At 37.8% G+C, this 13,575-nt stretch overlaps 1 protein-coding gene across 12 annotated transcripts in view; it reads right to left on the bottom strand.

The window, feature by feature from the left end:
- The window catches only part of Arap2 (ArfGAP with RhoGAP domain, ankyrin repeat and PH domain 2), a 199,650-nt gene that overhangs the window by 82,413 nt on the left and 103,662 nt on the right, over positions 1-13,575 (bottom strand). For 11 of the 12 annotated variants that reach the window (XR_005492952.2, XR_005492953.2, XR_010057366.1 and 8 more), the window contains 6 exon segments: positions 11,688-11,887; positions 6,943-7,028; positions 5,968-6,150; positions 5,389-5,563; positions 4,837-4,971; positions 404-548 (listed from right to left, as the gene is read on the bottom strand). Coding sequence is in view for 9 of the 12 variants with exons in the window: in XM_039091929.2 (XP_038947857.1) it covers positions 404-548; positions 4,837-4,971; positions 5,389-5,563; positions 5,968-6,150; positions 6,943-7,028; positions 11,688-11,887 (924 nt within the window). In the remaining 3 variants the exon portion in view is untranslated. 12 annotated transcript variants of the gene reach the window in all.

The raw sequence follows: 13,575 nt of genomic DNA, 5'->3' as shown, positions 1-13,575 counted from the left end.
TGTGGGAATACACAGCTCAGTGGGAGAGTATCATCCTAAAGAAATTGATATTTTGTTTATTTTAATTTGAACCAACAACCACAGAACCTTCTTTTTTCTCATCTGTTTTATTTTATGATACCCTTTAAACAAATTTATGATTTTTGCTTTTAGTCCACTATTTAAATTAATCATAGAAACAAAAGTACTTCAGTGATCAACAATGAAATGCTATGCTATTAAGCTATTAAGTACTTTTTAAAGAACTTCCTGTGGAGATTTCAAATAAAATAAACTAGCTTGAAGAGATAAAGAATCCTTTCCTAGAGAGCAACAGAAGAACACGAAAGGTAACCCTCTTTATCTGTTACAGTGACTACCAACCCCTTTCGTCTCCCAGACAGTTGCTCAGAGGTTGACTTACCCAGTATTCAAATAGAAGTCCTCTTTATGGACAGTCAGGCAGATAACTTCACTGATGTTAATGGTACCATTAGGTGTGGTACACCTGTCATTTTCATAGTAACTCAAGAAGCCGCCTTCCAATACACACCATTTTTTATTTGTCTCTAAGAATTTAAAACAAAGCAAATAGAAAACAGTTATAATATTAAACTTTTTAAAATATCATCACTACATTCAAATAAGTTGACAAATTCCCTATTTTAGATAAGAAGCACCACTACCTAACTTCTAAGACATAAAGTTGATATACTTTTGCTTTCAAAATCATTATCATCTAACTGTAAAGAATGTACCACATGAAAATGAATATGACATTAGTGACCATAGAAGCAGGTCAACTCATGAACTAAAAACCTTCAAAGCAACTCTGGAACCACAGAGACTGAAGTCTCCAAAGAGTACTGTGAGGAGAACATATGCAAAACAAAAACCAAATCCACTGGTTCAGGAGGATGTAAAAGGAGTGTTGAGAATCTACAATGTTCATAGTGTCCTATTTCGGAGTTTTCAAGTTCTTTTTATATAGGGATTAGCACATCATGGATAGAAGTCAAATCAGACTACTATCACCTGTCATCATAAAGTTTTATTGGTACACAGTGAAACTAGTTTTTTGTTCATGGCCTGTGGCTCATTTGCCATTATAAGGTGGTGGTGGTGGGGGGAGGGGATGTGCATTTACATTAGAAATGCAGGCTTGAAGAGAATCAGCCCTGTAGTTTTATCATGTGTATAGCATCACATGCTATAAAAACTGGCCAGAGGTCTGATAACTAGGCTCTGATCTTGTCTTTGAATATCTAGAATAACAAAGATGTGATAGGAAATCTTGACCTTTGTGTTGATTTGGGAAGCAATCAGAAACGGTGAAATTATGGTTGTTAATAGCACCAGAGAGCCATTCTCTGCTACAGAAACCATACTGATAAAGGAGTTTTTACAAGATGTCCATGAAAATGAAAGCAAAGCCACATAATGGGCAATTCTCAGGCATTGGCTGGTTAGCAGAGGAGTTAGTATATGAGGGGAAAGCAAAAGAGGCGTTTTTAATTTCTCTTCAGTGGTGAGGTTGGGACAAGGAAGACAAACATTCATGTAGGACTTTTCTAAACCCTATATGCAATCCCACAGGCAGTGTATTTCAGGTATTCCATGGGTGATGTGGATGTCCTAATTTAGAACTGGGGTTGTCAAATGAAGTCCAGACAACCATGCACATAAACTCAGAGGTTAGCAGGAATCCAGAAAGCCCTGGGCTTACAGTAAGCCCCCATAGCTCCTCCTCACAGCTTTGCTCATGTTTACATGCAATGCCTGTTCTATACACTCTATATGCATGAATCCACTGAGTCTGAAGAATGACATAAGTCTGAGCCCAAACCACCGTCTTGTACCTTTTTCATACACACAGGTTACATGAGTGGTTACTATATAAGAGGAGGAGAATCCAAACAGATAACTTCTGGAGCTACCCTTTCACCACTGAGTAAAGTACCTGTGTGCTTACTACACCATTAAACAATATAGTCACTTTTAAAGTGTCACAGTACAGCGGTCCCATATTCTAATGCGTGTGTACACAATACATCTGAGGTAGTTAAGCAATGCTATTACTTTCCAAAACCATGAAGTCATTTTGTAAATTTCCTAAATTGATGATATTCAGCTTCCACTCATGATAAGAATATGCATAAGTAACGTTGTTCACTTAAATAAATATGCATTTGGTCTTAGAAAAAAATATTTCTAAGTAAACAACTGAGGTTTTGCCTGGAACAAAAATAAATCCCTTGTTAATATAGTTTTATAACAAAATAGAAAGAGAATGAAAATAAGAGTCTCTGGTAAACCCTATTAACCACTTTCCTTTTAGAAAGCAAGGGCTGAGCAAAGTAATCAAAGCCATCTACCAGGAGAAAACCCAGGTTGAGGAGGGGAAACTGGAAGCAAAACCAGGATGCTATTAGTCAACACTGCGCAGAGGTTTAAGAAGAGCTATCAATCTTTCTTTTCATGAACACTAAACTGAAAAAAGAAAAAGCAAAATACAGATCTGTTTTTATAAGCAAGGGTTAAAAGGACTTGAGATGGGGATAAGCTGAACCAGCCTTGCAACTCTAAAGGATGCATGCATTCATTTCATTCCCAGACTCCTGTCTACAATTTTAATCATTGTGTTTTCTGCCCCGTGCTGACAAGGGCTGATGGAGCAACACTGTCCAGTGCTTGCCTTTCAGAGGCAAAGATGACAGCTACACTTTAATCTCTACATCTTTCAAAACAATTCATTTTTCCTTCTATAAAGCTGGTATTCGACAACAGAAGGTACTGCTTGATCTTGAAAGAGCCAAGAACCAGGCCCAGAAAGACATGCTTCTGCAGAGTTCAGCTTGTGCTTCTTGGAGTAGCTCTTTAACAAAATATGCTTTATGCCAGCAACTGAATCTTGTAATTTGCAAGGTTCCCCATTTCTGTGTGGACATAGAGATATGTATGACAAGACTCTCATTGTCTGCCTGAATCTCAGAAAATACTAAACCCTGCATACCATTTTTCTAATGGAAATATGAAGTTCAAGTTATAAAATTAGGTGTTGTAGAAAATTTATGCATTTTTCTGGGATTTTACTCAGTTACCTTTTTTAATGTTAGTTGATTACTCATAATTCATACCCTAGTCAACACTGGCTTATGATTGAAACATGCATACAGTCAAATACTACTAATAAGTGACTTAGAAATTTTTAAGCTGCTAGTAACTTTCTTAAATATATAGTCACACATTGAACAGACATTTATTGTGCAGTAACTATGTGCTAACAGTGATTTGGACACCAAATATTTGATGAAACCAAACAAACTGAGAAAGCATCAGAGAATCTTCCTTCCCCAGGGATAAAGAAATGAAGAAATGCATATCTTGGACTTTGTAATTGGCATGCTGGGACTACACAGCCTCCTTAGAAGAGGATGATCTTACAGTACAGACAATATTTGGGTAAGGGTTACTAAAGATCTTGCCATGTGGCAATGAAATGACCCTGGAAAGATAACATCGAACTGGAAATATGATATCCAGATAGGACAGGAATAAGGCCTTTGAAGAAACGGATGAAGCTACGGGTCCAGGCATGGGAGTTTACAAAGAATGTCCTGAAGAGTACAGGTCTTAAACACAGGTACCAGGATGCTGTTGGCAGTGGATCCTGTTCTCCGACCTTGAATAAAGGACCAACAGGATCTGATTACTATTCTGAAAATAATTAAGTCTGTTTCTTTATAAAAAGTTGACGGGGAAGCTAGGACAAATGTAAGAGGACAAAAAAGGTGGTACCACAGCCTAGGAGAGGCTGACAGAGAGCAGAGCTGCTCTGCGGTTCCAGATTCTGTCTTGAGTGTGAATCTATAAAACATGTTGGTCTGGTAAGTTGGATAGAGAATGACACTCAAAGAATACTTGCCAGGAGATTATTTTTTTAATGAAATAATTTGTAGTGTAATGTGTAACCTTAGATCTCTGTTTGAAATTGCTTTTAGAAAAATATTCCAGATGGAAAAAAAAATGACTCTAGAATACTCTAGAAATCAGGAAAGGTATTGGCATAATAACCTTTGCTTTGGGTATTATGCAAAGATTTTAGTAATTGTTAGATTTGTTGCATGTGTTTTCTTGCAAACCTGTTGTAAAACTTGTCCATTATTACACCTTAGGCCAAGTAAATGAAAGTAAGGAAAATCACTGCATCATTGGGGGAAAAAAAATCAGCCATGTAAGTATAAAGGACAAAATGGCATTCTTTCCTACTATGCTATCAGACTGCTGTCAAGAAGAAAAGGCCACATACAACACAGTCAAGATTGAGTTACTGGACTGCTCCTTCCTTCCTGTAAAGTCCAATACATCAGCTTGGTCAAGACTCTATGTGGCCTCCAATAACTGAGCACAAAGTCCTCAAAGCAGAGCTGACAGAATAGAATTCATTTCTCAGAAAAATATAATGATGCATGGTTTAACCGTAATTCTGTTTCTGGAATTATACAAAGTTAAAAAAATATATAACCGAATCATACTCTATCAAATAAATCTAAAATTAAGTGTTCTAAACATCTGAAAAAAATTTGTGTAGACTCAATTTCTCCCAAATTTAGAATTTTATATTTGATATTGTTTTTTTGGATTGGGCACATTTAATTGGTAAAGGCTATAAAAATATTCCCAAATCTAAAAAAAAAAAAAAAAACCCCAAGTATCAGAAACAATTCAGGTCGGAAGAATTTCTGATTAGGAACAATTCACTAAAAAGAGTTTACAGCTAAATTATTACTGCAGATGAGCAAACGGCAGGAAAAATATTTTATCAGAAACATGATCTAAGAGGAGCAGAAAGGATACCTTCAAGTAGCTTCTTCTCTGTGGAGACTCTAGAGGCAGAGGCGGTGGCCTGATATAAGAAGTCACAGAGGAACGTGGACTGTGTAGCCTCCTGACTTGACCCACCCTCAGAATGAGCATCGTACTGAGGGAAATCTAGAAAAGTAAAAGCAATGTTTTAGGTTGGAATCCAAAACACAATAAAGTTCCCCTTTCTTTAGGAATTTGTAACCAAGTTTTAAATAGGTCCTGATTTATGATCAAATAAATATAACGATTTATTTCACTTTGCATAAAATTTGCAAAGAGGTACACATTTAAGCCATGCTTATTATTCAAATGTGAAAATCGGATTTAATTTTGGAAGAAATCATAATGTAGAATTAACTATTTTAATCTTCCATTTATATGATTAAAGGGCTATAAAAGATATCCATCCTACACTTTTACTCTGCTATAAGGCAGCACTTTACTGACTTCATTATTTTTCTTGGTTGAAGATTAGTATATCTATGCCTCATGTTTTTAGAGGTGCATCTAAAGACAGCAGTCAGTACAGGGTGACAGACAAACCTGAGAACTTGTTATGGTACAGAAATTCCATCTGCAGACTCTGCCCAGCCTTCTTGGCCAGCAGGTAGGGGGTACAGTGCACAGGGTCTCCTGTGGCACACATGACATCGGCTCCACTGAAGAGCAGAGCCATAGTTTCCAGCACATCTGGCTTCACTACTGCAGCACACAGAGCCTGTCCATGGAAAGAACATTTATGGGAAGTGAATGTGAGTCCAGCTTTAAAAACAATGCAAGTCTGACAATGTGTGCAAAAAACCTGCATTCCTTCTTAACATCTTGAATGTTAATCAGAAGTGCATATCAAGGGTCCACTCTGCATTGGTTAAAGTTATAAGTCAAGGCCTCAAAGTCTCAGTTCACTGTCTTAGTTGAAGGATGTTCTCCTTCTGAACCTTCTGATCTATCATGGATGTTCTGGAAAACTTGGTGTGATAATATGTTGTAAGGGGTGGTGATGAGAAATTTAAAAGGATTTTGAACATCATAATGAAGTATCCACTAAATGCTCAACACTGAGTACTGACATATATTAATAAATGCCATTTAAGTTCATGTATAGTACAATATTTTATTCACCTTATTTAACTCTTCTTTGGTTAGAGATGCTAAAAAAGTCTTTCTGAATTTTCCCTCTTTGTATTTCTGGGTAATAAAGATTTTTCTCTTATCCACTGGTGAATCCATCTGTATTTCTTCATCTTTTTTAAGGTTACCAGCCCAAAAGTCATTTGCTCTCTTGTTTCCAATGACAATAAATAGCTGGAATGGAAAAGGGCAAAAAAAATGTACAATTTCATTAAATATATTTGAACCTGTAAAACTGATTCCAATTCTAAACTATACCCCGATTCAATATAAAATATAGAAGAAAGTGTGAAACCCTAAATTCTCAAAGCAGCAGAAGAGACACTATTTCTAATGCAACAACATCTGAGAAGCCAACGGCAGGCCACACAAATGCCATGAAAGTAGCCTTATGCTTCAAATTCATGGTGAGCCAAATTCATTTAAATGGTTGCACAAGTAGTCTGTCTCAATAACAGAAAGCAGAACAAGAAAGGAAAGGGAAACAAGAAATAGTGTGACAGTCCCGGTGAGTTAATGACCAGATTCAGCCCAGATAGAGAATACTAAATTTTGCTGCCTTTGTTCATCCCCTTTTCTAATAATTTTCCATAAGGGAGAAAGAAAGAAAGAAAGAAAGAAAGAAAGAAAGAAAGAAAGAAAGAGAGAAAGAGAGAGAGAGAGAGAGAGGGAGAGAGAGAGAGAGAAAGGAAGGAAGGAAGGAAGGAAGGAAGGAAGGAAGGAAGGAAGGAAGGAAGGAACGGAGTTCGCACTTTCATCAGAGTTGTCACTTTATATTCTGAGTATCATTACAGTTCTTTGTAGTCTTTATTTAAACAATTACTAATTCTCTATAAAACTAGCTATATGCCATTTTTACACCATAGTGAGAAGTTCATCTGAGAACTTTTTGAAGTGTAACTGGAGCCCACTGCCCATCTCTTGCAGTCTATGTTCACCATGCCCAATGGACAGGACAGGTCTTACCTCGATGAGTTCATTGCTCCAAATACTGGCATCCATTTTCAGACTTCTAACTTTCGAGTCCTTTGGTCCCAAAGATCTATGTTGTCCTGAAGAGAGAAACAATTAAATTTCAATTTTAATTTGAATGTGAATCTATTGTACTTCATTTTTTAAAATGTGTACGGTAAGACTCAGAATGTAGCTCAGGGGTGAGACCCTACTTCAATTCCTGGCCATCCCTTCTGGCCCCAACCTTCACACTCATGTGTGTAGGAGAAGGATGGAGAGATAGTTCAGTCAGTAAACAACTTGCTCTGCATGTAAAGACCTGAACTCCATCTCCCCAAACTATATAAAAACAGCTAAGTCTGGTGGTGTGTGCTTATATGTAATCCCAGCACTGGGTAGTCAGAGGATTCATTCTTTCAGCCTGGTGGTTAGTCAGCATAGCATACTAGAAAATTTTTAGTTAGGCTAGTGAAAAGACTTTTCTCACAAAACTTACTAACAAATTAAATGACTACTACCTTACCAATCCTCGTACCTACTATTCTAAAGGCCAAAACCACTAAGCGTGTTCATGATAATTATATAAAACAGCTTAAATAACGAAAATGTGGTAATACTTATTAGCTTTGTCACTATCATGCATTGCCATTAAGGTATACTTAAAAGAGCATAGACACATGTATGTATGGTGTGTGTGTGTGTGTGTGTGTGTGTGTGTGTGTGTGTGTGTGTGTGATCAGCTTGGGATCACTGATCCTTTTTTTGTTCCCTTGGCTCTATGGGAATAAATTTAGGCCTTTAGACCTGTGAAGAGCATTCTACTCCTAAACTATTTTTACAAACAAGGAAAACCTTTAGGGTCAGTTAAATCTCATGCATGTACTTATAACTATCAACACTAGATAACCAAATATTGACAATTATAATACAAATGAGCATAGGGATCTGATGGGGACTTTCCTTCCTAATTCCTGCTTCCCATGAAGAATGGAAGAACTGAATTGTATCAACTGTTAACTGTCAATCCACTTTCATTGTGTAACTGATACACAATGTATGTCAAAAGGAAGCTGAAATGAAAACCATCTGTATAATAACTTGCATTGATCTTAAAGACACTTTGCCTAGGAGCAGTAAAGATTCTTGTCTGTGTACTATACTAAATCAGAAGCTCTTTTCTTCCTTTATTGAAGAGGTGGAAATACTTTAGGGCACAAAGCCCCATAGCAGGAGTTCACATTGCTCTATACCTTTAATTATGACCTAAACACAATGTGGAATACCTGTGAGTTGCAGACAGAGATACTAAAGCAGCCCAGGCAAGAACAGATCAGCTCAGGGAACCAGAAAAATGGCTCAGCAGTTAAGAGAACCAGCTGCTCTTCCAAAGGAACAGGGTTCAATTTCCAGAAGCTGTAGAGTGGTTCAAAACCATCTGTACATCTAATTTCAAAGGACCCTATGCCCTTTTCTAGGCTCCACGGGCACCGGGCATACACATGGTCATGGATATACATCCAGACAAAATACGAATACTAATAAAATAAGCATGCAAATTTAGAATATTTGAGCTGAAGAGGACAGGACAGAAACAGAAACGCCAGTGAAATACTGTAGGCTTTAAGGAAGGCTGGGGGTTTATAGGGTCTCTCATATTAGGCTTGAGTGTACAGTAGGCAATACAGCTTCTGGGTGAAAATAGGCAGGCTTATACATGGCTATAACATGGCTCTACTTTTGACATGGGAATTTTCAAGTATCTTTGGAAAAGCTAATCAGAAATTATCATAGGCAGTAAAAATCATTTTTAAAAAATAAGTACTGAAAAAATAAGTACTGAGTACAAGTGAAAAATAACATTTATACAAAAAATAAGAATTGAAAACAAAGTCTAAGGCACACATGTACTTCAGCAGCATGAAGTGGTAAGGTCATATAAGTATGGACGACACCTAAGACAGCAAAACAGCAGATTAGTAGATTGTTGAAATTGAGGAAGACCAACAATAAAGAGACTTACTAGCTACAGTTCTCAACTATTACAAAGAAGACAAGAAAGAAAAGAATAGATCAAATGGGGCTGGAGATATAACTGAGGAATTAAGGGTGCTCTTCCAGAGGTCCGAGTTCAATTCCCAGCAACCATACAGTTGCTCACAACAATCTATAATGAAATCTAGTGCCATTCTGGAGAATGCTGTATAAATAATAAATAAATCTTTTTAAAGCTGCAGAATGGAAAATTTCAACTGGCAGGTGTGGGATTAGGGGGCAGCTCCAGGAAGAGACTGAGACCTGGAATAGGAAAAGTGTCCAAGAATCAATGGGGGTATGCTTAGTCATGACTTACAGCACTGGAAAACATGGAGCCTCGGGAGGCTGCCTCCTTGTGGCCAGGTAGAAACTCTGGTGGAGTGATAGGTACACCAATCTACCCACAAAATTTTCAACCCAAAACTTATCCTATCTGTTTGAAATACAGGGGTTGGGGATAGAGCAGAGATTGAGGAAACAGCCAATCAATAACCAGCCCAACTTAAGTCCCATCCCATGGGCAAGCACCAATCTCTGATACTACTAATGATACTCTATTATGCTTGCAGGCAGGAGGCTAGCATGGCTGTTTTCAAGAGGTTTCATCCACCAACTGACTCAGACAGATGCAGACACCTAATGTCAAACAGTGGAAGGAGCTTGGGAACTCATGGAAGAATAAGAGGAAGGATTGCAGGCCCCTATGGGAATAGAACTCCACAGGAAGACCAACAGAATCAATTAAACTGGACTCTTTGGACTCACAGAGGCTAACCCGCTAACCAAAGAATATACAGAGGGTAGACCTAGGCCTCCCTGCACATATGTAACAGAAGTGTAATAAAGACCACTTGGTCTTCATGTGGGTCCTGAATAATTGGTTCAGAGACTTATCTCAAAAGTTGTTTCCAATATGTGGGATTTGTTCTTCTACCTGAGCTGCCTTGTCTGACCTCAGTGGAAGAGGAAACCCCTAGTTGCACAGAAACTTGAAGTGTCAGCGAGATACCTAGGTGGACCCAACCCACTCACAGAAGGGGAGGTGGGTGGGGGAAGGATTGTGGGAGGGAGTGACCGGGAGCCGGGCAGTTATTGGCATGTAAAATAAATCAATTAAAAATATAATAAAAAAAGATAAGATAAAATTTTTCCTAAGCATATAATAGGACGGAGGGGGGAGGGGGTAAAATGTTTTCACAAACTTTATAAATAATTAGGCTTTTAATTGAAAATAAATATTTTTCATACAGAAAAAAAGAGACTGGAGAATGGAGACGGAGAGACAAAATACACTGGTTGTATGAAAAGAAGGTTGATTACAAAATGCACAAGGGAAATGCAGTTAAAAAAAAATGAGAAGAGCCTATGCTGGTCACTGTGTAGTCAGGAAAGCAACTCAAGTTGGAAGGGGGAAGGGGAGCAGAGTATTACAAAAGAGGGACTGAGGAGCCATGAGGAGGAAGGAGAGAAATGTGGCAAGAGACAATAGCTAGGAGCCAGAGTGTGTTCGTTCCTTCGTTCTCTCTCTCTCTCTCTCTCTCTCTCTCTCTCTCTCTCTCTCTCTCTCTCTCTCTCTCCCTCTCCTTCTCCCTCTCCCCCTCCCCCTCCCCCTTCCCTCCCCCTCCCCCTTCCCTTCCTCCCTCTCTGTCTCTCAGATGGAAAAGGAGAAGAGGACTGAGGAAAACACTCAATGCAGGAACATAGCAGAGCTGTTTCTGTTACCACTATGGTAATTTGGTGGTTAGGAAAGCCACCTAAACAGAGCTCCAGAAAGTGCCTAGGTTCTAGACAACTATCGCAGCTGGGATCCTCACCGGCTCTCCTCAAGCTAAGGCTCCTGTCCTGTACTATCCCAGGCCTGGTAGTCAAGTCTAATCCTTTTCTCATCATCCTCTATTGTAACAACTATTTCTGTATTTGTCGAAAGAACTTTGTCATATATAAGTTTCTACCGTTGTAGAGGAGCATCAGAAGACGTGGTGTTGCATAAGTCTGTGCGGGCACTGAGATGACAACCAAGTAAAAGGTCACAAGAAGAAAGGCATTTATGGCACTAGCTTCTTTCATAAGCATCAATTTTACTGTGAAACACTGTGCTTCAAATTCATAATAGAGAACATGTAAGGTCCAACATATAAGAAAAGAGCCAAGCCCTTGGTCCTGCCAAGACTGAACCCCAGTGAACGGGATTGTTGGTGGGAGGGTGGTAATGGGAGGACGATGGGGAGGGGAAGCCCATATAGAAGGGGGGGGTTAGGGGGATGTTTGCCTGGAAACCAGGAAAGGTAATAACAATTAAAATGTAAATAAGAAATACCCAATTTAATAAAGATGGAGGAAAAAAAGGGCCTAGAATGTCTTCAATATAAAAAATACACCTTAAAGCAAAGATGAGATCATAAAGAAAACTGTACATGCAAATATGCAAAATTATTCTGGATGGATTCTAGTATCAAAAACATTTACACTATGCTATTTTAAAAACCTATACATGGACCAGTAAACCTAAGTATTATTACATACTTAAAATTTAATTTTTATATTGGATTCAGATAGAAGTGAGTGAGGATAGGAATACATTCCTAAATGGTCTCCTACTTGATAAGGTTTATCTTCCCTCACTTTTCACAACTGTTACCTAGGACATAGTATGTGCGATAACAGAGAACTGTCAGTGCCAGGCTGGCACCAAGTAGAGATGAGCACAGCTCGTCACTAATTACCTGCGCACTTCTTACAGATGACGACACAGAGATTGATGGATGCCCAGTCAGGGTCCGGGGCCTTACAATCTGCACAGCTCCTGTTGGATTCATTAAACCAAATCTTTTCAGCTACTTCATAATCAGAGAGAGTTTCTGCTATTGACTGCTGCACAGCTTCAATCCATTCCTGTTTTTCTTTCTCTGAATCGGCTGTGAAGCTGAAACAATTAACATTTCTGCATTATTGATCTCCCTTGTAAAGGCCAATTAAGCAGGGTGTTCACTTTGCATATTCATTTCATCCACAAATTAAATAGCAGTTAAAATTATGCCTGCTGGGCAGGATTGGATTGTCTTTTTTCTATTAAAAATTATTTAATTTAACAAATCATTTTCTTTTTCTTTTGATTTTTTTTCCATTCTGCTTATGGCCTGCCCTGTTCACATATCTTCAACTAAAATTAATATGCTTATTTTTTGTGATCAAGATATAGAGAAATTGCCCTGGTAGGTCAAAACAAATGAGAGCCATGTCTCTTAAGCAATGGATTATATAATAATCACTAAAAGAGACTGGCAGGGATTCAAGGCTGCTGGGGTATTTTGCCAAGCAGCTATACCATCATATTTTAAAACTAAAATAATCAAAAGAAAAAAAAAAACCACCAGAAATTGTGATTTTTGTCAGACTTAAAAATGGAATTTTTTAAGTTAGAAAACTGGCCAGATGGCATTAAGAGATTGAGAAACATGAAAAGTTTTAAATGGTTACTATTTTAAAGGATTACTAACTCAATTTTAGCTAGCTCTGACACAGTCTGATTTCTTAGTGTTGGCTAGATGCCTCACTGAATGAATAAAATATTAAACAGTATTGCTGCCCTTCAAGATTTATTGTTTGTTTATTATAGGTAATATCCAAATATGCCACAATGACAAAAAACAAAACTACTGTAATGTTAATATTTTATTCTATGAACTATAATTATCTGAAGTACAATGAAAGAAATTGGTGTTAGACTATTCTAAATAGTCCATAAAATAAGTGGCTTATAGGAACTCTATTTTCCAGAGAACATTATGATCCCTTCAATACTACAATATTAACAACTCTTATTGATTTTAAGTTCTCCTAGATGTTAGCCATGGCCAACATCTCTATTCAGCTGAGGTTAGAATATGCTTGTGTGTGTGTGTGTGTGTGTGTGTGTGTGTGTGTGTGTGTGTGTGTTTTCGTGTGCACTCGCACATAAACATAGGTGGCAGGGAGAAGTACAGTGTTGAGGGAAGTCAAGGCCTTGTGAATGCTAGGTAAGTAGGCAAGCACTGTGCTACAATCCAAGCTGTAGATCTACAAGTGTAAAATTAAAGTTTATTATTCTTTATTTGATCATTTAAATGAAAATAGGAGCCTACCAACCTATTTTGAGAAACATATGAGATACTCAAGAGTATCTCAGAAATTATTAAGCCATTTAAAGGCCGAGGCAATTGCTTCTGACTACCAAGAGCCTGATGTGTGTCATTTGGGACAAATGTATCACTGTTGTTGCACTCAACAAATTTACCCATGTCTATAGTATACAGTGAACCTATGGAATCATTATGCATGAGTAAAATATGTTAAGTACATTGAGTATTGTCCATTGTCATAGTGATGCAAATGCTCAAACATCATAATATATCTTATACATACGTCAAGATGTTAAAATATTTCAATCAATGACTTCATGTGGCACATTAAACTCAGCTTGATTCTGAGATTCTGAGCTGAGGCATTGGAAGAAATCACATGCAGCAACTGTAACTAAAGCCAATTTTAAAGTGGGATTCATCTGATCAGGCTAAAAGAAAGTAAACAGTTTCTGAAATGTAACACTATTTCATTCTTTCTAAAATGTGAAAG

This window comes from Rattus norvegicus, chromosome 14 (genome assembly GCF_036323735.1).
Source record: "Rattus norvegicus strain BN/NHsdMcwi chromosome 14, GRCr8, whole genome shotgun sequence".
NCBI lineage: Eukaryota > Metazoa > Chordata > Mammalia > Rodentia > Muridae > Rattus > Rattus norvegicus.
The sequence above is the reverse complement of the archived record's forward strand: the minus strand, read 5'-3'. Positions and strand labels throughout refer to the sequence as shown.